At 44.0% G+C, this 21808-nt stretch overlaps 1 protein-coding gene and 1 pseudogene across 4 annotated transcripts in view; one reads left to right on the forward strand and one right to left on the reverse strand.

Annotated features, from left to right (window-relative positions):
* Positions 1–3010: 3010 nt before the first annotated feature.
* ZC3HC1 (zinc finger C3HC-type containing 1) overlaps positions 3011–21808 on the forward strand; it is a 36643-nt gene continuing 17845 nt past the window's right edge. The window contains exons 1-4 of one of the 4 annotated variants that reach the window (XM_010378777.1): positions 3011–3235; positions 5689–5800; positions 14454–14604; positions 15976–16059. In XM_010378777.1, the coding sequence (XP_010377079.1) occupies positions 3090–3235; positions 5689–5800; positions 14454–14604; positions 15976–16059 (493 nt within the window). In that variant the 5' untranslated portion in view covers positions 3011–3089. Of the gene's footprint in view, positions 3236–5688; positions 5801–7187; positions 7629–10385; positions 10444–12133; positions 12179–14453; positions 14605–15975; positions 16060–21808 lie in introns of those variants that run through there. The other 3 variants (XM_030931837.1, XM_030931836.1, XM_010378778.2) reach the window with 3 other exon arrangements.
* Positions 20806–21224, reverse strand: LOC115898135 (annotated as a pseudogene).

The following is a 21808-nucleotide window of genomic DNA, read 5'->3' on the forward strand; positions in this document are numbered from 1 at the left end:
AACTTAAAACTGGCTCTGATTGCTGGTTGTTACCATGGCTAACTGTATAGTCAATATTTTCTTAGGAGTGTGTCATTAGCAGAAAGGAAGTATGGATAAGTGGAAGTGTTGAAGGTGTTTGAGGAAGGAGTTACACAATAGCCATCTATGAAGGCGGGTGCAGTGGCTCACACCTGTAATCCTACCACTTTGGGAGGACGAGGTAGGCAGATCACTTAAGGTCAGGAGTTTGAGACTAGCCTGGTGAATGTGGTGAAACCGTGCCTCTACTAAAATTATAAAAATTAGCCAAGTGGCCGGGCATGGCGGCTCATGCCTGTAATCCCAGCACTTTGGGAGGCCAAGGTGGGTGGATCACCTGAAGTCAGGAGTTCGAGACCAGCCTGGCCAACATGGTGAAACCCCGTTTCTATTAAAAATATGACAAATTAGCTGGGCATGGTAGCAGGTGCCTGTAATCCCACCTACTAGGGAGGCTGAGGAAGGAGAATCGCTTGAACCCAGGAGGCAGAGGTTGCAATGAGCTGAGATTGTGCCACTGCACTCCAGCCTGGGCAGCAGAGGGAGACTGTGTGGGGGAAAAAAAAAAAAAAAAAGTCATCTATGAAAAGTGGGAAGAGAAGTGGTCTAGATAAAGGTAGTATAATTACTGCGAAGAATTAAGGTCCCACTTGAAGTCAAGAATATAAAGAGACAAGAAGTTAGTTTGTCATTTATCTTTAGCCATATTTAGTTATATGGGTACAGAAGCAGTAATACAGAACTCACTTCAACTGCGATTGAGGTTTTGTCAAGTAAGTACTATTAAGCAAGAGAGGTTCAAGGAAATTCAAAGGGTATTCAAGAACATGTATTTTTTAGCTTATGTATTTTGCTTTTTATTATGATATTGTCAAACATACTTAATAGCAGAAAGAACAATATAATGAACCCCACAATTCTATCATCCAAGTCCAATAGTTTGAAATTTTGCAATCTTTTTTCATCTATTTCTCCACATGGTTTCTTTTCCTGGATAATTTCAAAGCAAATTCCAGACATCGTATCAGTTCACCTATAAATACTTCCAGATGCATTTCTAATAAAGAAGGGCTTTTAAGAACCGTAACTACAATGCTATTATTACATATAGTGAAATCAACAATGATTCCTTCATATTAACTAATTCTCAATCCATGTTCCAGTTTTGCAAAGGAATGATGGTAACAACCAGTAATGAATTTAAGCCGGCTAAGAAAAGAAGAAACAAGGGTGATGGTGGAGTTAGGAATAGCAGAAAAGTAATTGGATCAATATGTTGCAGGTCCTGCTGCTGGGAGCATTGATAGAGTCAGGAACCCACAGGTAGGGTGCTCGAAGGATAGGAGATGATCCCACTTTCCTCTTTGCCCATTGTTTAATCATATCAGTCTTCCAACCTGGGGGGTTAGAAGATTCTGTACAGATTTCTTCCCTTCAATCTCATCCATCTCAGCTCCAGCACCTGATTTTCTCAGGAGAATGTGCAAACTAAATTAGATTCTCCTATTACAACCTTGGTGCATCTTTGAAACACTTGTAATCATAATTTTAAAACTATAAGAAAATTTATTTGACATCTAACTCCACCAAGATCTACAGCTCCTTTGCTCATGACTGTCATTGCTAGTGCCTAGAGACTATTAACAGGAGGTTTTTGGCCCGGCACGGTGGCTCATGCCTGCAATCCCAGCACTTTGGGAGGCCGAGGCAGGTGGATCACCTGAGGTCAGGAGTTCAAGACTAGCCTGGCCAACATGGTGAAATGCCATCCCTACTAAAAATTTAAAAAAAATTTAAAATTGCTGGGCGTGGAGGCGCATGCCTGTAATCCCAGCTACCGGGGAGGCTGACCTAGGAGAATTGCTTGAACTCAGGAGGCAGACGTTGCAGTGAGCTGAGATCGCGCCATTGCACTGCAGCCTGGGCAATAAGAGCGAAACTCCGTCTCAAAAAAAAAAAAAAAGGATGCTTTCAATAAATATTTGTTGAACGAAGGAAGGAGTATCAATAGTCTCAAATGCCACAGACTTCTAAATCCATAACACAGTTTCCAACAAGGATTCTAAATTATTTGCTCTTACGAGAGGGACACCAGTTCCTCGCTTGTAAAAAGATGCAACTTAGTAGGGTCGTAAGAGTTATTTTTTATTTTTATTTTTAATTTATTTATTTTTTTTTTTTTTTGAGACGGAGTCTCGCTCTGTCACCCAGGCTGGAGTGCTGTGGCCGGATCTCAGCTCACTGCAAGCTCCGCCTCCCGGGTTCACGCCATTCTCCTGCCTCAGCCTCCCAGGTAGCTGGGACTACAGGCGCCGCCACCTCGCCCGGCTAGTTTTTTTGTAGTTTTTAGTAGAGACGGGGTTTCACCGTGTTAGCCGGATTGTCTCGATCTCCTGATCTCGCGATCCGCCCGTCTCGGCCTCCCAAAGTGCTAGGATTACAGGCTTGAGCCACCGCGCCCGGCCATTATTTTTATTTTTTAAAAGGAGTTTTCCTCTTGCTGCCCAGGCTGGAGTGCAGTGGCGCAATCTCGGCTCACTGCAACCTCCGCCTCCCGGGTTCAAGTGATTCTCTATCTCAGTCTCCCTAGTAGCTGGGATTACAGGCGCCTGCCAGCACGTCCAGCTAATTTTTTCATTTTTGGTAGAGATGGGGTTTCACCATGTTGGCCAGGCTGGTCTCGAACTCCTGACCTCAGGTGATCCGCCCGCCTCGGCCTCCCAAACTGCTGGGATTAGGCATGAGCCACTGTGCCTGGCCGTATTATTTAGCATTCGTTGAAAACTAAGTTAAGCCCCTCTTCCCTGCTGAATTTGGACAGAACGCGTTCTAAAATCTCTTATCAACCTAAATATGCTAGTTGATAAAGGAAATGATTAATCAAGATTGCCCTAAACACTGCAGCCCTCCTTAAGCTCGCTCTAAGGTTCTAAAATGAGCAAAAAAGGCGTGGACCACGCGGTTAGACTTTCCCCAACAGGCTGCCTCAAGAGGCGGATATTAACCTCTCAGGACGGAAGTTCCGGAGCCTTCAAACGCTCGGGGAAGCGACTCGGCAGCGCACCAAGATGGCGGCGCCCAGTGAGGGACAAGCGTTTGCCGTAGGGGTTGAAAAGAATTGGGGTGCAGTTGTTCGCTCCCCAGAAGGGACCCCCCAGAAAATCCGGCAGCTGATAGATGAAGGGATTGCCCCAGAAGAGGGAGGCGTGGACGCGTGAGTTCACGAGTTAGCCCTGGGTCCGGCGTTGGAAGATTGGAGAAGGCTTGGGGAGGGGGTGGCGTGTCGCGTGGGGGGTTTCCCTCGGTCGGCGACTCGGGCAGTGGGGATGGCTTCTTCTTAGGATCTGAAAGATACTCTGGTTACTATGTTTGATCGGCTTTGATCTTCCCGTCGGGATGTACCGGATTCCCAACCGCAGCCGAAATTTTGTCATCGGACATTATTTTTGGAAGGAAAAAAAGGACCCTTAACTGGATGAGTTCACCTGACTTCTCTTAATTGGGAATTCTTGACCTTTTTTGGTGCCGTGGACCCCTTTGGTTCTCTGGAGAAGCTTATTAACTCTCGTAATATTTTTAAATGCTTGAAGTAAATTACATAGGATTATAAAGGAAACCAGTTAGATTGGAATGTAGTTATCAAGAGAGTAAAAGGAAAAAGTTATGCAGTAACATTCTTTTTATTAAAGAGTTCATAATATCTAGTAGTATGTCTTGTCAACCATAAAAGGTATTTGAAAACGTGCGACCACCATAATGTGGGAATATTATTTCCATTGATGACAAATTAACAGGTACTAATACTACTATGGTGTTTTTACCCTCATTCATAATTGAAGAAAATGCTAAATCTTGTCATTTAATGAGAAATAAATGTCATTTTTACCCATCCAAGTTTATGGATGCTGTGAATTTTTTTTCTTGGGGAAAAAATTTTTTTTTCCCACACCGCCTTGAAGCTCTCTATGAATCTCTGAGAGTTTTAGAATAAGTTTCTTTCTTTTGAGCTATAATCGTTGACGTAATCCTATTTTTTTTCTTTTTTTTCTTTTTTTTTTTTGAGACGGAGTCTGGCTCTGTTACCCAGGCTGGAGTGCAGTGGCCGGGTCTCAGCTCACTGCAAGCTCCACCTCCCAGATTCCCGCCATTCTCTTGCCTCAGCCTCCCGAGTAGCTGGGACTACAGGCGCCCGCCACCTCTCCCGGCTAGTTTTTTGTATTTTTTTAGTAGAGACGGGGTTTCACCGTGTTAGCCAGGATGGTTTCGATCTCCTGACCTCGTGATCCGCCCGTCTCGGCCTCCCAAAGTGCTGGGATTACAGGCTTGAGCCACCGCGCCCGGCCTCCTATTTTTATTAAAATAATGCTTGTCGCCTGGCGCGGTGGCTCACGCCTGTAATCCCAGCACTTTGAGGAGGCTGAGGCGGGCAGATCACGAGGTCAGGAGATTAAGATCATCCTGGCTAACACGGTGAAACCCCGTCTCTACTAAAAATACAAAAAATTAACCGGGCGTGGTGGCCCGCACCTGTAGTCCCAGCTACTCGGGAGGCTGAGGCAGGAGAATTGCTTGAACCCGGGAGGCGGAGGTTGCAATGAGCCGAGATCGCGCCTCTGCACTCCAGCCTGGGCGACAGAGCGAGACTCTGTAAATAAATACATACATACATACATACATACATACATACATACATACATACATACTTGTCTTTCAGCAATTCCCCCAATTCCCCGAGCACTGTTGAAATGCCTTCCACTGAGAATGAGAGAATTCCTTTGCTGAGTTTTTTTCTCCCTGATTTTTTTTTTCATGAAATCTCCTGAAGATCTTTACTTTGATTCGAATTTTCTAATTGGTTCTTTTTTTTTTGGAAGGAGAGGGTATCAAAGGTCCCTCCAGGTAGAAATATCAAAATTGTTTTTTCAGCTGTTAAGAGTCGAATTTCTGCCAGGCGCAGTGGCTCATGCCTGTAATCCCAGCACTTTGGGAGGCTGAGGCGGGCAGATCACGAAGTCAGGAGTTTGAGACCAGCCTGACCAATATGGTGAAACCCCGTCTGTACTAAAGACACAAAAAATTAGCCGGGCCCACGCCCGGTGGTGCGCACCTCTAATCCCAGCTACTCGGGAGGCTGAGGCAGGAGAATTGCTTGAACCCGGGAGGCGGAGGTTGCAGTGAGCTGAGATCGCACCATTGCATTCCAGCCTGGGCGATAGAGCGAGACTCCATCTCAAAAAAAAAAAAAAAAAAAAGAGTCTAATTTCTGAAGAGATTCAAACTGTATAATGCATACCTGAAGTCTTGAGTCTTATTTTCTGTTTACTAAAGTTATGCAAAATACTTGTGGAGAACAGTGAATGAGTGAGGAGAATAGTTTGCTAGGATTAGCGGAGCACTGTAGAGGCAGAAATTGATTGAAGTTTAGATATGGGTAAACTGTAAAGAGTTTTGAATGCCAGACTGAAGAATTTGGATTTTATTTAGTAATTATTATAAAACCATTGAAAATAATAACCTGAGGAATGACATGAGTAAAATGACTTTTAGGAAGCTTAAAATCCAGCGTTGGTGTGATTTATGATACGATGTATAGAGAAGCTAGATAGAAAACATTTAAGCAGAGGGTACCGTGAAAGGTTTACCAACAGTTTTGCCACTTTATATTAGGAAGGACACGTCTGCCACTTCCCAGTCAGTTAATGGATCACCCCAAGCGGAACAACCTTCATTGGAATCTACAAGCAAAGAAGCCTTCTTTAGCAGAGTGGAAACATTTTCTATATCCTTTTTTAGTTCGTGTGAATTGCACTTTCTGCCTGCTTCTAGAATTCCTCCAACGTATTACACTACTTACTGTAATGTTTTAAACTTTAGAATCAAACCTTCGTAAGAAGTTATATAGGAAAGTCAGTGTCCTAATGTGTTATCACTCAGAGGGACAGTTGAGGTTATCTAACCTTTTCTTTTTACAGAAGAAAAAACTAACAGCCTGAGAAAAGAAGAAATAATAACTAATACTCGTATATAGTATGTTTTTGCGTATATTATCACATTCAATCTTGACCTTAAACCTATGAAAATAAGCATTATTATTATACTTGTTTTACAGAAGAGGAAACAGTTTGGGGCAGGTTATATGACTTGCCCAAGATGAACCTGTTAGCAAATGGCAGATCCAGGATTATAATCTAATGTTTTTTAGATTATTAGAGACTATACTACGATAATGTCTCTTTCTAGATTTTCCTTTGTATATTAGCTACCTATTGCTGCGTAACAAATTGCCCTAAAACTTAGTGATCTTAAAACAACAAACATTTTTTATTTCGTAATTTCTGTGGATCAGGAATCCAGGCATGGCTTAGCTGAGTCCTCTGACTCAGGGTCTCTCACAGGCTACGATTAAGATTGGTCAGGGCGGCCGGGCGCGGTGGCTCAAGCCTGTAATCCCAGCACTTTGGGAGGCCGAGACGGGCGGATCACAAGGTCAGGAGATCAAGACCATCCTGGCTAACACGGTGAAACCCTGTCTCCACTAAAAATGCAAAAAAATTAGCCGGGCGTGGCGGCGAGCGCTTGTAGTCCCAGCTGCTTGGGAGGCTGAGGCAGGAGAATGGCGTAAACCCGGGAGGCGGAGCTTGCAGTGAGCTGAGATCCAGCCACTGCACTCCAGCCTGGGCGACAGAGCGAGACTCCGCCTCAAAAAAAAAAAAAAAAAAAAAAAAAAAAGATTGGTCAGGGCACTGTCATTTCAAGGCTTAACTAGGAAAATTGTCTCAAAAGAAAAATAAAAACGCCAGGTGCGGTGGCTCACGCATGTAATCCCAGCACTTTGGGAGGCCAAGGCGGGCGGATCACGAGGTCAGGGGATCGAGACCACGGTGAAACCCCGTCTCTACTAAAAATACAAAAAATTAGCCAGGCATGGTGGCGGGCGCCTGTAGTCCCAGCTACTCAGGAGGCTGAGGCAGGAGAATGGTGTGAACCCAGGAGGCGGAGCTTGCAGTGAGCCGAGACTGCGCCACTGCACTCCAGCCTGGGCGACAGAGTGAGACTCCATCTCAAAAAAAAGAAAAGAAAAAAACAAAACGAAATTAGCCAGGTGTGGTGGTGCTCACCTGTAATCTCAGCTACTCGGGAGGCTGAGGTAGGAGAATAGCTTGAATCTAGGAGGCAGAGTTTGCAGTGAGCCAAAATCGTGCCACTGCACTCCAGCCTTGGCAGCAGAGCAAGACTCTGTCTCAAAAAAAAAAAATAGGAAAGGGTCACTTCCAAACTCAGTCATTGGCACACTGTTGGCAGGATTCATTTACTTGTGTCTGTTGGACGGAGGGCTTCAGTTCTATACTGGCCATTGGCCAGAGATGCCCCTCCTCACTTGGTTCCTTGCTATGTGGGCCTCTCTAAAAGAAAGTTCACAACTTGGCAGCTGGCTTCCATCAGAGTGAGCAAGCCAAAGAACAAGATACAAGCCAGCCTCATTTTGTAATCTAATCTCAGAAGTGACATCTCATCATTTTTGTCATATTTTATGCATTAGAAGCAAGTCACTAGGCCAGCCAGCCCATACTCTGGAGGAGCAGATAACACAAGGACAGGGATCGCAGGTAACACAAGGACATGAATACAAGAAGGCAGGGATCATTGGAGCCACCTTAAAAGCTGCTCACATCACCTTGCTTTGAGAGAAGTCTTTAGTAGCTCCACCTGCTTTTTTTCCTGCAAGTTTGCACCCCCACCCCAGTGTGTGTGTGTGTGTGTGTGTGTGTGTGTGTGTGTGTGTGTGTGTGTGTGTGTGTGTGTAGACAGTTCCTGTGTTGCCCAGGCTGGTCTCAAACTCCTGGTCTCAAGCAATTATGCTGCCACAGCCTCCCAGAGGGTTGGGATTACAGGCCTGAACCACCAAACCTGGCCCTGAATTTCTATCTTATAAACTATTAACAAGGTCTTGACCTAGGAATCAAAAATTAACAAAATTTCAGAATTTAAGACCATGAAATAAGCCAAATCACACACCTTTTTTTAATCCAGAAACTAATACTGGCTAGGCGTGGTGGCTTACGCCTATAATCCTAGCACTTTGGGAGGCCAAAGTGGGCGGATCACCTGAGGTCAGAAGTTTGAGAGCAACCTGACCAATATGGTGAAACCCCACCTCTACTAAAAACACAAAATTAGGCCGGGCGTGGTGGCTCACGCCTGTAATCCGAGCACTTTGGGAGGCTGAGGCAGGTGGATCATGAGGTCAAGAGTTTGAGACCAACCTGGCCGACATGGTGAAACCCCATCTCTACTAAAAATACAAAAATCAGTTGGGCATGGTGGCGTGTGCATGTAGTCCCAGCTGCTCAGGAGGCTGAGGCAGGAGAATTGCTTAAGCCCGGGAGGTGGAGGTTGCAGTGAGCTGAGATGACACCACTGCACTGCAGCCTGGGCAGCAGAGAATACTTTCTCAAAAAAAACTTATACTGGAATATTACCCAAATGAAAAAGTAAGCACATACCAGCTATCACATTGCATGTTTCAGGAAGAGACATTAAGCCTTATGTCATAAGTTTATTTACAAACATACCTCGTGTGCTATATGCCTGAGATCAAGAATTTGATCCATTGTTTTGTTTCCTTTTTTTCCTTCAACTTTTTTTTTTTTTTTGAGACAGAGTTTCATTCTGTCATCTAGGCTGGAGTACAGTGGCACCATCTCGGCTCACTGCAACCTCCTCCTCCTGAGTTTAAGCAATTCTCCTGCCTTGGCTCCCGAGTAGCTGGGGTTACAGGCGTCCACTACCGTGCCTAGCTAATTTTTTGTATTTTAGTAGAGACGGGGTTTCACTGTGTTGCCCAGGCAATCCGCCTGCCTCGGCCTCCCAAAGTGCCAAGATTACAGGCATGAGCTACCATGCCCGGCCTTTTTTTCTTCAACTTTTATTTTCAGTTCCAGGGTACATGTGTAGGATGTACAGGTTTGTTACATAGGTAAACGTGTGCCATGGTGGTTTACTCACAGATCAATCCATCGCCTAGATATATTAAGCCCAGCATCTGTTAGCTATTCTTCCTGATGCTTTCCCTCCCCCGACTCCCACCTCCAATAGGCCCCAGTGTATGTCCTTCTCCCCACGTGTTCATGTGTTCTTATCGTTCAGCTCCCGGTTATAAGTGAGAACATGTGTTTAGTTTTCTATTTCTGTGTCAGTTTGCTGAGGATAATGGCTTCCAGCTCCATCCACATCCCTGCAAAGGACATGATCTCATTCCTTTTATGGCTGCATAGTATCAAAGAGATTGTGAGCTCAAACATCCATCTTAAGCAGTTGATGTATTTTTTTTTTTTTTTTTTTTTTTTGAGTCTCACTCTGTCACTCAGGCTGGAGTGTACTGATACGATCTTGGCTCTCTGCAACCTCTGTGGTTCAAGTGATTCTCCTGCCCCAGCCTCCCAAATAGCTGGGATTACAGGCTCCCACCACCACGCCCAGCTAGTTTTTGTATTTTTAGTTTCACCATGTTGGCCAGGCTGGTCTCAAGCTCCTGAAGTCAGGTGATCCACCCACCTCAGCTTCCCAAAGTGCTGGGATTACAGGCATGAGCCACTGCGCCTGGCCCAGTTGATGTCTTATAAAGAAAAGTGCAGCAAATCAGATCCAAAGTACAAGTCATCATAATTAGTAATTGCCACTTGTTTTCCACTGAAAATGGCAAATTCTTCTCTGGGCTGTCATTTTGGCACCTATAGACCATAGACGTTGTGAAGCTGAGGAGACTCTATCCCAACATGGCCAACATGGTACTGACAGGTAGCTCTGTGAAAGGAGCAGAGACTGAAGGCAGAAGAAATGTGGTACCACACCAAGTCCTCCACTTTTCACTACTTTATTCCCTGTGTGCAAGGACAGAAAGACTTGGTAGTTTTTTATGTGAGTCTTAAAAATTTTTTAATTACAGACTTACAGAAAGGTTGCAGAGGTTACAAAGAACCTTTTTTCCCTGAGCTATTTGAAAGTAAGCCACCAAAGTGATGTCTTACTACTCCCAAGTATTTCCTACAAACAAGGACTTTGTCCTATGTAACCAGAATGCAACCATCAAAATCAGAAAATTGACATTGATAGGTTACTACCCCTCTAATCCTCAGACCCCAGCTTTTTCATCAGTTGTACTAATAACATTCTTTATAGTTGAAAGATCCAGCTGAGAATCACACAGTACAGTTAGTTGTCATGTTGCTTTGTTCTCCTTTAATCTGGAACGTTTCCTCCGTTTTTTCTTGAATTTCATGATCTTGATACTTTTGAAGATTACAGAACAGTTGTGGTGTAGAATGTATGTCAGTGACATTTGTTTGATGTTTCTTTGTGATTAGATTCAGGTTATGCAGGAGTGTCGTGAAGCAGTGCTGCATTCTCCTTGCATCCTGTCAGGTGACACATGATTTCTATTTATCGCTTTATGGTGATGATCACTTTGATCACTTGATTAAGGGAGTATCTGTCATTTCTGTTGTAAAATAACTCTTTCCTCCTTTGTAAATAAGAAGTACTTTGTGGGGAGTTTCTTTGAAACTATGTAAATATCCCATTCCTTGTCAAACTTTATGTAATTGATTTATTTGTAGCAATGTGGACTCATGATTTTCTTTGTTATTCAATGGGTTATAATTCATTACTATCATTATATATTTTGATACTCCAGTTGTTCCTTATTTAGTCAGTGACATCGCCCTCAGGTTGGCTTCTGTGGCCTTTTGACATGTCCCATAACCCATGACCTCTTTATTGCTTTCAGGAACAAGTTGTTCTCGGCTTATCTTGTATTTTTCTTGCCCCATCCCTGGAATCAGCCAATTCTACAGGATCCTTGGCTGTTTTTCAGTGGAGAATGTTATTTAAAAGCTGAGATCTGAACTGGGTGTGGTGGCACACCTATAATCCCAGCACTTTGGGAGGCCCAGGCGGGAGAATTGCTTGAGCCCAGGAGAGACCAGCTTGGGCAACATAGCAAGATCCTGTCTCTATATAAATGAATGAATGAATGCCAAGATCTGGGTGCAGGGAGAACTCATAGCTACTGGGATGCCACTGTTCTCAGGCCCTGTCAGAGGAAAAAGCTAGAGAATATATATGTTTATACACACACACACAGACACACGTTGACATGTATACACATCTAAATTTACATCCATTTTTCTCTTTTTTTTTTTTTTTTTTTTTTTTTTTTTTGAGACGGAGTCTTGCTCTGTCGCCCAGGCTGGAGTGCAGTGGCCGGATCTCAGCTCACTGCAAGCTCCGCCTCCCGGGTTTACGCCATTCTCTCGCCTCAGCCTCCCGAGTAGCTGAGACTACAGGCGCCTGCCACCACGCCTGGCTAGTTTTTTGTATTTTTTTTAGTAGAGATGGGGTTTCACCGTGTTAGCCAGGATGGTCTCGATCTCCTGACCTCGTGATCCGCCCGTCTCGGCCTCCCAAAGTGCTGGGATTACAGGCTTGAGCCACCGCGCCCGGCCCATTTTTCTCTATATTTTAAAAAACAATGAGTTCCTGCTGACATCTCCAGTTGCAATTGTATATCACAGGATTCATTCTAGTTTTCTCCTTTTCCCTATTTTTCCCTCCCATATTCAGCACTGTGAAACATAATTTCTGTCATCCTCAAAATATTTACTACTTTGATCAATCCCCTATATGCGCTTCACTTAATCTGCCATTTCTGCCATGCTGCCATCCTTTCTTGCATGAATCTCTCGTCACCCCATTTAGGCCCTAGCACTCCACACTTGGCTGCCCGCAAGTGAATGCCTGGTACATACCATTTTGGTTCTGACACCCTGGGCTAAGCCGCCTCTTCGCAGCCTCCTGGGTCAGACATCTTCCTTGTTCACCATCTAATGGCTTTAAGACTAAATTGCTCAGGAAAGGGAGGGTATTTTAACCATCCTTCTACCATTGTTTCTTGCATTAAATCTTGATTTTGATACAATATTTACATCCATATCCTTTTTGTTCATTGGCTATAAATTGATCACCATTTTGGATATAATGATTATTTAACCATTACTTTTATTCTAGATAATCATGGCTCCTTTAATATTTGTATCTAAATTTTGTTTTCCAGTCTTCATTCTTCCTTTGCTGATGTTGGAATGTTTTTCAAATTCCTATATCCCTTTATAAAAATGTAGAACTTTGCTGCATCTTCTTTCATATTTTATCCTTTTTTTTACTATGCTTTGTAAAATAAGAGCTCTTCAGGTAGAATTTTTTTTTTGAGACAGCATCTTGCTATGTTGCCCAGGCTGGAGTGCAGCGGTGCCATCTCAGCTCACTGCAACCTCCGCCTCCCAAGTTCAAGTGAGTCTCCTGCCTCAGCCTCCCCAATAGTTGGGATTACAGGTACGTACTACCACACCCAGATGATTTTTGTATTTTTAGTAGAGATGTTGGCCAGGCTGGTCTCAAACTCCTGACCTCAAGTGATCCGCCCATCTCAGCCTTCCAAAGTGCTGGGGCCACCACACCTGGCCCAGGTAGATTATTAAAAACTGAGGCTGGGTGAGGTGGCTCCCACTTGTAATCCCAGCACTGTGGAAGGCCGAGGAGGACCAGCCTGGCCAACATGGCAAAACCCCTTCTCTATTAAAATTACAAAAATTAGCAGGGCATGGTGGTGCATGCCTGTAATCCCAGCTACTTGGGAGGCTGAGGCAGGAGAATCAGTTGAAACCAGGAGGCAGAGGTTGCAGTGAGCCAAGATCGTGCCATTGCATTCCAGCCTGGGCGACAAAGCAAGACTCCATCTCAAAAAACAAAACAAAACAAACAAACAAAAAAACTGAGCATTTAATATTAAGGAGTAATAGATGTTTTAGGATACCTTTCCAAATACATACTTAACAGATGCTTTTAGCTATGTAAAACACATTCTCACACATCCCCATTGATACTAGCAATCAAATTTTGAAGGGATAATTTTATTGCCTTTATTCTTTGGAAAGTAAAAATGGATGGGGTTCAGTAGGAGAACATAGGTGAGTGGCAGAAAATATTTCCGTGTATTTGACTTTGACCATCTCTTATTGTTTAGGCATATCCCAGTACTTTCACTAGTGTCTTTAAGTTCCTAGTATTTCAGATTCAGTGAAAATTAACAGATGCTATATTCTACCAGAGAACCAATAATAAACTTTTTTTTTTTTTTTTTTTTTGTGAGACAGGGTCTCATTCTGTTGCCCAGGCTAGAGGGCAGTGGTGTGATCGTATCTTACTGTGGCCTTGATCTCCTGGGCTCAAGCCATCCTCCTCCCTCAGCCTCTCAATTAGCTAAGACTACAGGTGTGAACCACCACATCCTGCTAATTTTTTTATTTTCCGTAAAGATGAGGTGTCGCTGGGTTGCCCAGGCTGATCTTCAACTCCTGAGCTCAAGCAGTCCTTCCATTTCAGCCTCCCAATGTGCTGAGATTATAGGCATGTGCCACTGTGCTTGGACAATAAACATTTTAAACACCTAAAATACATAGTACTTCTTCAATAATAAGTTAATAACTTTTCCCTCCCACTTATTACTTAAATGACCTTCATCATTCTGTGAAGTATGGGCCTGTGCATTAAAAATAGTTTTTACCACTTTTCTCATTGCCTTTCTCCTTAATGTTTATTCCTATATACATTAAGAATGAGTTGGGCTGGGCCCAGTGGCTCACGCCTGTAATCCCAGCACTTTGGGAGGCCAAGGTGGGTGGATCACGAGGTCACAAGTTCAAGACCAACCTGGCCAAGATGATGAAACCTCGTCTCTACTAAAAATACAAAAATTAGCTGGGCGCAATGGCAGATGCCTGTAATTCCAGCTACTCGGGAGGCTGAGGCAGGAGAATCACGTGAACCCGGGAAGTGGAAGTTGCAGTGAGCCGAGACCGTGCCAATTCAATCCGGCCAAGGTGACAGAGCGAGACTCCATCTCAAAAAAAAAGAATGAGTTAAGATTGTAATTTATGACTTACTCGTTTTAATATACTTGCAGTGTTCACCTGTGATTCCAGCACTTTGGGAGGCCAAGGTGGGCGGATCACCTGAGGTCAGGAGTTCAAGACCAGCCTGAGGAACATGGTGAAACCCCATCTCTACCAAAAAATACAAAAATTAATTGGGTGTGGTGGCGTGCATCTGTGGTCCCAGCTACTTGGGAGGCTGAGGTGGGAGAATTGCTTGAACCTGAGAGGGTGAGGTTGTAGTGAGCTGAGATTGTGCCACTGCACTCCAGCCTGGGTGACAGAGTGAGACCTTTTCTCCAAAAAAAAAAAAAAAGTACATATATGTATGCACACACACACACACATACACGTATATTTATACACACGTGTATATATACATATACATACACACACACACATTTATATATATATTTGCGGTGTTGTTTTTCTTAACATGGATACTCTTTGAAATGGGCAGGTAAGCCCCCCGAGCTGTCTCCACTCGTCTGTGCAAAATATGGCTGGGTCACAGTTGAATGTGATATGCTCAAGTGCTCTAGCTGTCAAGCTTTTCTCTGTGCCAGTTTACAACCAGCTTTTGACTTTGACAGATGTAAGTATAAGGTACAAATTACATTTTTCTCCACACTCAAATATGTACTATCCTGGTTTTCTGGGGCGGGGAAAAGGTCGTTTTAGTTTGATCAAAAAATGCATACTTCAATCTTTTTTTTTTAATCTTTTTTTTTGAGATGGAGTCTTGCTTGTTGCCCAGGCTGAGTGAGATACAATAGTGCAATTACAACTCACTGCAGCCTGAATCTCCTGGGCTCAAGCAATCCTTCCACCTCAGCCTCCCAAGTAGCTGGGACTATAGGCGCAGTGCCACTACACCTGGCTAATTTCTGTTTTTTTTTGTAGAGGTAGGGTTTTACCATGTTGCCCAGGCTAGTCTTGAACTCCTGAGCTCAAGTGATCTGCCCACCTTGGCCTCCTAAAGTGCAGGGATTACAGGGGTAAGCCATAGTGCCTGGCCAGTCTTTTTATTTTTTATTTTTTTTGAGAAGGAGTCGGGCTCTGCCGCCCAGGCTGGAGTGTAGTGGTGCGATCTCGGCTCACTGCAAGCTCCGCCTCCTGGGTTCACGCCGTTCTCCTGCCTCAGCCTCCCGAGTAGCTGGGACTACAGCTGCCTGCTACCATGCCTGGATAATTTTTTGTATTTTTAGTAGAGACAGGGTTTCGCCATGTTAGCCAGAATGGTCTCGATCTCCTGACCTCGTGATCTGCCCACCTCGGCCTCCCAAAGTGCTGGGATTATAGGCACGAGCCACTGCACCCGGCCTTTTTTTTAAACTAAGCTAGCTACTGCAGCATGGACTTAATGTAATCTAGGTAACAGCAGCATGTTTACTTTATTATTCCAAAATTTATACTTCTAGACAAAGAGTGACAAAGGACTTTTATGAAGGCTCACATTTGGAATGCTCTGCTTTATGAGATACATGGGGGCTGGGCGCGGTGGCTCACGCCTGTAATCCCAGCACTTTGGGAAGCTGAAGTGGGTGGATCACACGAGGTTGGGAGTTTGAGACCAGCCTGGCCAACGTGGTGAAACCCCATTTCTGCTAAAAATGCAAAACACTACTCGGGTGACTGAGGCAGGAGCATTGCTTGAGCCTGGGAGATGGAGGCTGCCTTGAGCCGAGATTGCACCACTGCACTCAAGCCTGGGTGACAGAGCAAGACTGTCTCAAAAAAATAAAAAATAAAAATAAGATACATGGTATCTCCTTTGTTGATCTTTAGGATCTCAATTTAGAACCTGTTTTGTGGAAAATATTAAGATTATGTAGTTGATAATATTTTCACATTTTAAAATTCTCTTATTTGTATTTTTAGTTAAATCTCTGCTCTTAGAGGCCATTCATTGGATTCTGAATCTATATAGTGTTTTCTAAGGTGTTGCTGTTTGTGTGGATTTCAGATAAGCAACGATGTGCTGAGCTGAAGAAAGCCTTGTGTACTGCCCATGAGAAGTTCTGTTTCTGGCCAGACAGCCCATCCCCAGGTACTTATTTTTGAGAACTCCTGTTCACCATTTTCCTTCGTCATTGCATGTCTAATATTGTCTATTTGTTGGTGAAAACCTAGTCTTTGAAGTTTCTTTTTCTCCTTTTTTTGAGATGGAGTTCCACTCTTGTTGCCCAGACTGGAGTACAGTGGTGCGATCTTGGCTCACTGCAACCTCCACCTCCTGCATTCAAGCGATTCTCCTGCCTCAGCCTCCAGAGTTGCTGGGATTACAGGCATGCACCACCATGCCCAGCTGATTTTGTATTTTTAGTAGAGATAGGGTTTCGCCATGTTGGTCACTCTGGTCTCGAACTCTTGACCTCAGGTGATCCGCCTATCTCAGCCTCCCAAAGTGCTGGGATTACAGGGGTGATCCACTGCGCCGGCTTCTTTTTCTCCTTTCTATTTGCATTTTTCCAGAAAAACTTATATTTACTTGTGTTATTACTTACCTTCATTAAGTGCATTTGACATGCTTAAGGCTTTAGACATATGTATGCATTATCCCATTTAATCCTTACCGGGGCCCTGGGAGGTAGATATTATCAACTCGGTTCTTTTTGTTTGTTTGTTTGTTTGTTTGTTTGGGTTTTTTTTTTTTTGAGACAGAGCCTCGCTCTTTTGCCCAGGCTGGAGTGAAGTGGCACCATCTCAGCTCATTGCAACCTCCACCTCCCAGGTTCAAGTGATTCTCCTGCCTCAGCCTCCCGAGTAGTTGGGTGTGCACGCCACCACACCCTGCTAATTTTAAAATTTTTTTGTAGAGGTGGGGTTTCACCATGTTGGCTAGGCTGGTCTCAAACTCCTGACCTCAAGTGATCTGCCTGCCTCGGCCTCCCAAACTGCTGGGATTACAGGCATCAGCCACTGTGCCTGGCCATAACCCAGTTCATTTAGGTGAGGAAACTAAGAATCAAAGGTCTTAAAACCAACTAGAAGAAGCTATAACAGTTTAATCTGATTTCAAACCCTCGCTTTTTCCATCACACCAAGAAATGCCATATTCTACTTAGGCTTCCTGTAGAGGGAGTACTAATAGCAATTGTGGTGGAAGTTCATTTGCTAAAGAAGACTCATGGGACCCCAAGTGAGGGTGATCACAAATCTGCAGTTTATTACAGTAAAACAGTACACCAGCACAACAGCATTGAAGTAAGGGTGTCATCACAGCCACAGGCTGCCTGTCTGGGGAGGCCAGGCCCAACCTCCTATTTCCTGTCTACATAAGGGCCATAAGAGAACATACTCACCCTTGAATCAGGAACTACTGATGTGTGCACAGAACACTTTGGAATAAGAGAGCCCAAAATGTAATCTCAACTGGGTTTTTAAAAATATTTTGTTCATCGGCCAGGCACAGTGGCTCCCAACCATAATCCTAACACTGGGAGGCCAAGACAGGAGGATCGCTTGAGTTCAGGAGTTTGAGACCAGCCTGAGCAATAAGTACAGTAAGACCTCATTTCTATTAAAAATAAAAATTAAAAAATATTTCGTTAATCATGTAGGCATATTCCTGCTAAGTAAACAGCTTCAAAGCAGAGCCCTCTGGTGGGGAATCTAAGAGCAAGTATAAAAAATTATTTAGACCCATAGTTAAAAAAGCAACACTATTCATCTGTATATTTCATGCCTTGACCAGGAATCAGTGCCATATAGGTATATATTTTATTTCAGTAGGATGGCAGGCTAATTCCAGGGTCACTGATATCTAGGAATCTTCCATGATTTATCACTAAAAGGAAAAAATAGATTGAAAATAACCAGAGATTCCCCTCTACCTTTGATCAATGAAAGGGTGATAGAAAAGGGATTATTAAATAAAATTGTTAAAGTGAAGCTGATTGCATAATATAGATTTCTTGCTGTTGAAATAGCTAGGATTTACTAGTTATTTAACTGTATTGTATAACAAAACTTGGTCCCATGAGGATTTGAATCCATCCTTGTCTAGTGTACTCAGTCCAAGTTTGTTTTTGCTTTTTGTTTTTCATTTTTTTTTCTTGAGATGGAGTCTTGCTCTGTCGCCCAGGCTGGAGTGCTGCAATGACTCAGTCTAGGCTCACTCTGCTTCCTGGGTTCAAGCAGAACCTCAGTCTCCCAAGTATCTGGGACTACAGGCACATGCCACCACACCCAACTAATTTTTGTATTTTTAGTAGAGACGGGGTTTCACCATGTTGGCCAGGCTGGTCTCAAACTCCTGACCTGAAGTGATCCACCTGTCTTGGCCTCCAAAAGTGCTGGGATTACAGGCGTGAGCCCCATGCCTGGCATCTAAGTTTTTAAGGTCTGCCCAGGGCTCTATTTGTGGTTCACAACTCTTGTCACTATACATTTTGCTTTCCTGATCTCATTCGTAATTCAGCTACCACCTCGGAGACCTCTAATTCCTATCCAGACCTCTCTTTTGAGCTTGACTCATATTTTCATCTACCTTCTAAACATTTCCACTTAATATTATAGGTACCTGGAACTCAATGTGTATAAAACTGAACTCTTCCTCTTATACCTAAAACTTTCTCCATCTCGGCAAATATCCCTGACCTCCCATCCAGTTGTCCTAGCCAGAAACCTGAAAGTCACTTTAGATGCTCTTCTCTAACGTCACCCACTTTGACCTATCCATTCTACCTCCTAAATGGATCTTAGATATGACCTTTCAATTATACAATCCCTTGGTTTGGTTCTTTAACATTCAAAGAACATTTGTGTAGATAAAAGAACACTCAATTATTTTCACTTTATGCTTAAATTGATTAAGCAAAACTACTAATTTTGAAGGTAATTTTTTTCTAACATTTACCAATAGTTATAAACTAAATTAAATTTCTTTAAACAGTATTTTAGTTTAGTTTAGTTTAGTTTAGTTTAGTTTAGTTTACTTTAGTTTAGGACGGAGTCTCACTCTGTTGCCCAGGTAGAGTGCAGTGGCACAATCTTGGCTCACTGCAACCATCGCTTCCTGGGTTGAAGCAGTTCTCCTGCGTCAGCCTTCCGAGTAGCTGGGATTACAGGTGCCCACCACCACACCTGGCTGATTTTTCCCTCCTGAGTTCAAGCAATTCTCCTGCCTCAACCTCCCAAAGTGTTATTTTTAGTAGTGATGAGGTTTCACCATGTTGGCCAGGCTGTCTTGAACTCCTGACCTCAGGTGATCCACCTTCCTCTGCCTCCCAAAGTGCTGGGGTTACAGGCATGAGCCACTGCACCCGGCCTTACCTTGACTTTTAAAGCCAACTTTGTTCTTTCTCCAGCTTTTCCCTCGGATTGCACATTCATACAGAGTCAACAAGTGCCCCAAAGAAAAACCCCTGAATTGTGAAAAAAAACAGACATATTTCTCTCCAGAAAAATCAAAGCTAGAATGTTTAGCTATGAAAATGTCTCTCCCACTTAGGCTTAGATCAGATAGCTTCACTGTTGTGGCTCAGAAAGGGGCAGACTCCTTCCTTCCAAATCACCCCGTCACAGAACACCTGTTGCTAAGTACCAAGCCAGAGGGTTAGACTGAATGCCCCATAAGAGGAGACTTCGAAGTGTTGAGACCTTCAAGTATAGCCTGTGAAGGAAAATCTTAATCTGTGAGTGACAAAATAAGTGCTTCAGGACCACTTACTCCAAATCTACATTCTGCAATACAGTCTAAGAAATAAGGCAAAGTGGTAAGGTGTGATCGCTCACGCCTGTGATCTCAACAGTCTGGAAGGCCAAGGCGGGAGGACCACAAGGTCAGGAGTTCGAGACCAGCCTGGCCAATATGGTGAAACCCCGTTTCTACTAAAAATACAAAATAAATTAGCCGAGCGTGGTGGCACATGCCTGTAATCCCAGCTACTCGGGAGGCTGAGGCAGAATTGCTTGAACCCGGGTGGCAGAGGTTGCAGTCAGCCGAGATCCCACCATTGCACTCCAGCTTGGGCAACAGAGGGAGGCTCCATCTCAAAAAAAAAAAAAAAGAAAGGAAAAAGGCAAAGTATCTGTCCATCTCAAAGCCCTGGGCCCCATGACACTTAGCACAGTTGTCCCCACCAGATGGAAATGCTTTCCATGGCATACCTTCTCCCTGTCTCCCAGGTTAGGCACAATGCTCCCAAGGCTCTCTCAGTCATCAACACTCTCACCCTTTCTTTAAGAATTTCAAAAAATGATACTGGTTTAATTTTTCTTTTGGCATCTAGGTAAGAATGTTCTTTCCCTATAATGTTTACTGTGTTCTGGTCTAGTTTCAAAAAGCATAAACAGCCATGCATGGTGGCTCATGCCTATAATCCCAACACTCTGGGAGGCAGAGGTAGGAAGGGCACTTGAGCCCAGGAGTGTGAGACCTGCCTGGGTAACATAGTAAAACCCAGTTGCTAAAACAAAACAAAACAAAAGTATAAACACACTGAAATTAAAACATAAAATATTAAGAATAAAAGATGATGTAGAGCCAAAAACCACAGATGAGGCAGTCAACAACGTGACTTAAACACACCACGCTACCTTATCCTTCCTGGAGATACCCTGAGGAAGCCACAGGTTGCAACTGCAAGGCTGCTCCAAGATTACATGCCATTTTGGCCTAACAGTTATTTGAAACAGCAACCTAATCCAACACCAAGCTGGACCGTTCTCTCCAAAAGAATCCTAACTGTCTTCTGCAATGGGATTTCTGTGCAAGTCAGCCCCAAACTCTGGGAAAGTGGTGCTGTGCTGGGGCCGGGGTTCTCCCAAAGAGCAGAGTGTTGTTTGGAGATTAATACTGAAAGATGCGCTTTCTAAATATCATCAAGAATCTGCTGTAGCTCCTCATCTTCAAATCACCCTTCTAGGCTTGGGATTAGGGCCTTGGACTCCTCAGCAGTCTCTAGGCAAAAGTTGGCCAAGCAAGGCCAACCTAAACATATGAAGCTTTTCCTAGAGCAGTAAGCTATGAACACTGGCAGTGGTCTCTCTGTTTTTGAAATGGGCTGTGTGTAGTTAAACGTTTGCATGGAGACCTTTGAGAGTTTCTATTCATCCTCTTTACTCTTGTTCTATTGCTTTTGATGCTCCAGAAGCATATGAACTTCTGAATTTAGAAGTGTCTCAGCTGCCTCAAACTCTGGGAAGGATGAGCTGTGAGGCGTCCTCCCCTAAACCACCGGCCTGCGGATCACTGTTGCCGGCTGTCATCACTGCCTCGCACACCACCACCTAGACCGCTAGAGGTGGAAGCATGGAGCCCACAGCCTACATTTTCATACTGTTTAAGCCATTTGGTTACTTATTCTATTTCGTGTCTTCCTTCTCCATCCCTCCTCTTTTCCTCCTCCCTCCTTTTCTTTTTTCCTCTTCTTTCTTCATCCCCGTCAAAGCTTCCTGCATTCCAGCCTGGACAATAGAGTGAGACTCCGTCTCAAAAAAAAAAAAAAAAAAAGCGGCCGGGCGCGGTGGCTCAAGCCTGTAATCCCAGCACTTTGGGAGGCCGAGGCGGGCAGATCACGAGGTCAGGAGATCGAGACCCTCCTGGCTAACACGGTGAAACCCCGTCTCTACTAAAAATACAAAAAACTAGCCGGGCGCGGTGGCGGGCGCCTGTAGTCCCAGCTACTCGGGAGGCTGAGGCGGGAGAATGGCGGGAACCCGGGAGGCGGAGCTTGCAGTGAGCCGAGATCGCGCCACTGCACTCCAGCCTGGGCGACACAGCGAGACTCCGTCTCACAAAAAAAAAAAAAGAAAAAAAAAGCAAATTCAGCTTAGCCCAGGCTGGAATGCAG

Source organism: Rhinopithecus roxellana, chromosome 6 (genome assembly GCF_007565055.1).
Source record: "Rhinopithecus roxellana isolate Shanxi Qingling chromosome 6, ASM756505v1, whole genome shotgun sequence".
In the NCBI taxonomy this organism is placed as follows: domain Eukaryota; kingdom Metazoa; phylum Chordata; class Mammalia; order Primates; family Cercopithecidae; genus Rhinopithecus; species Rhinopithecus roxellana.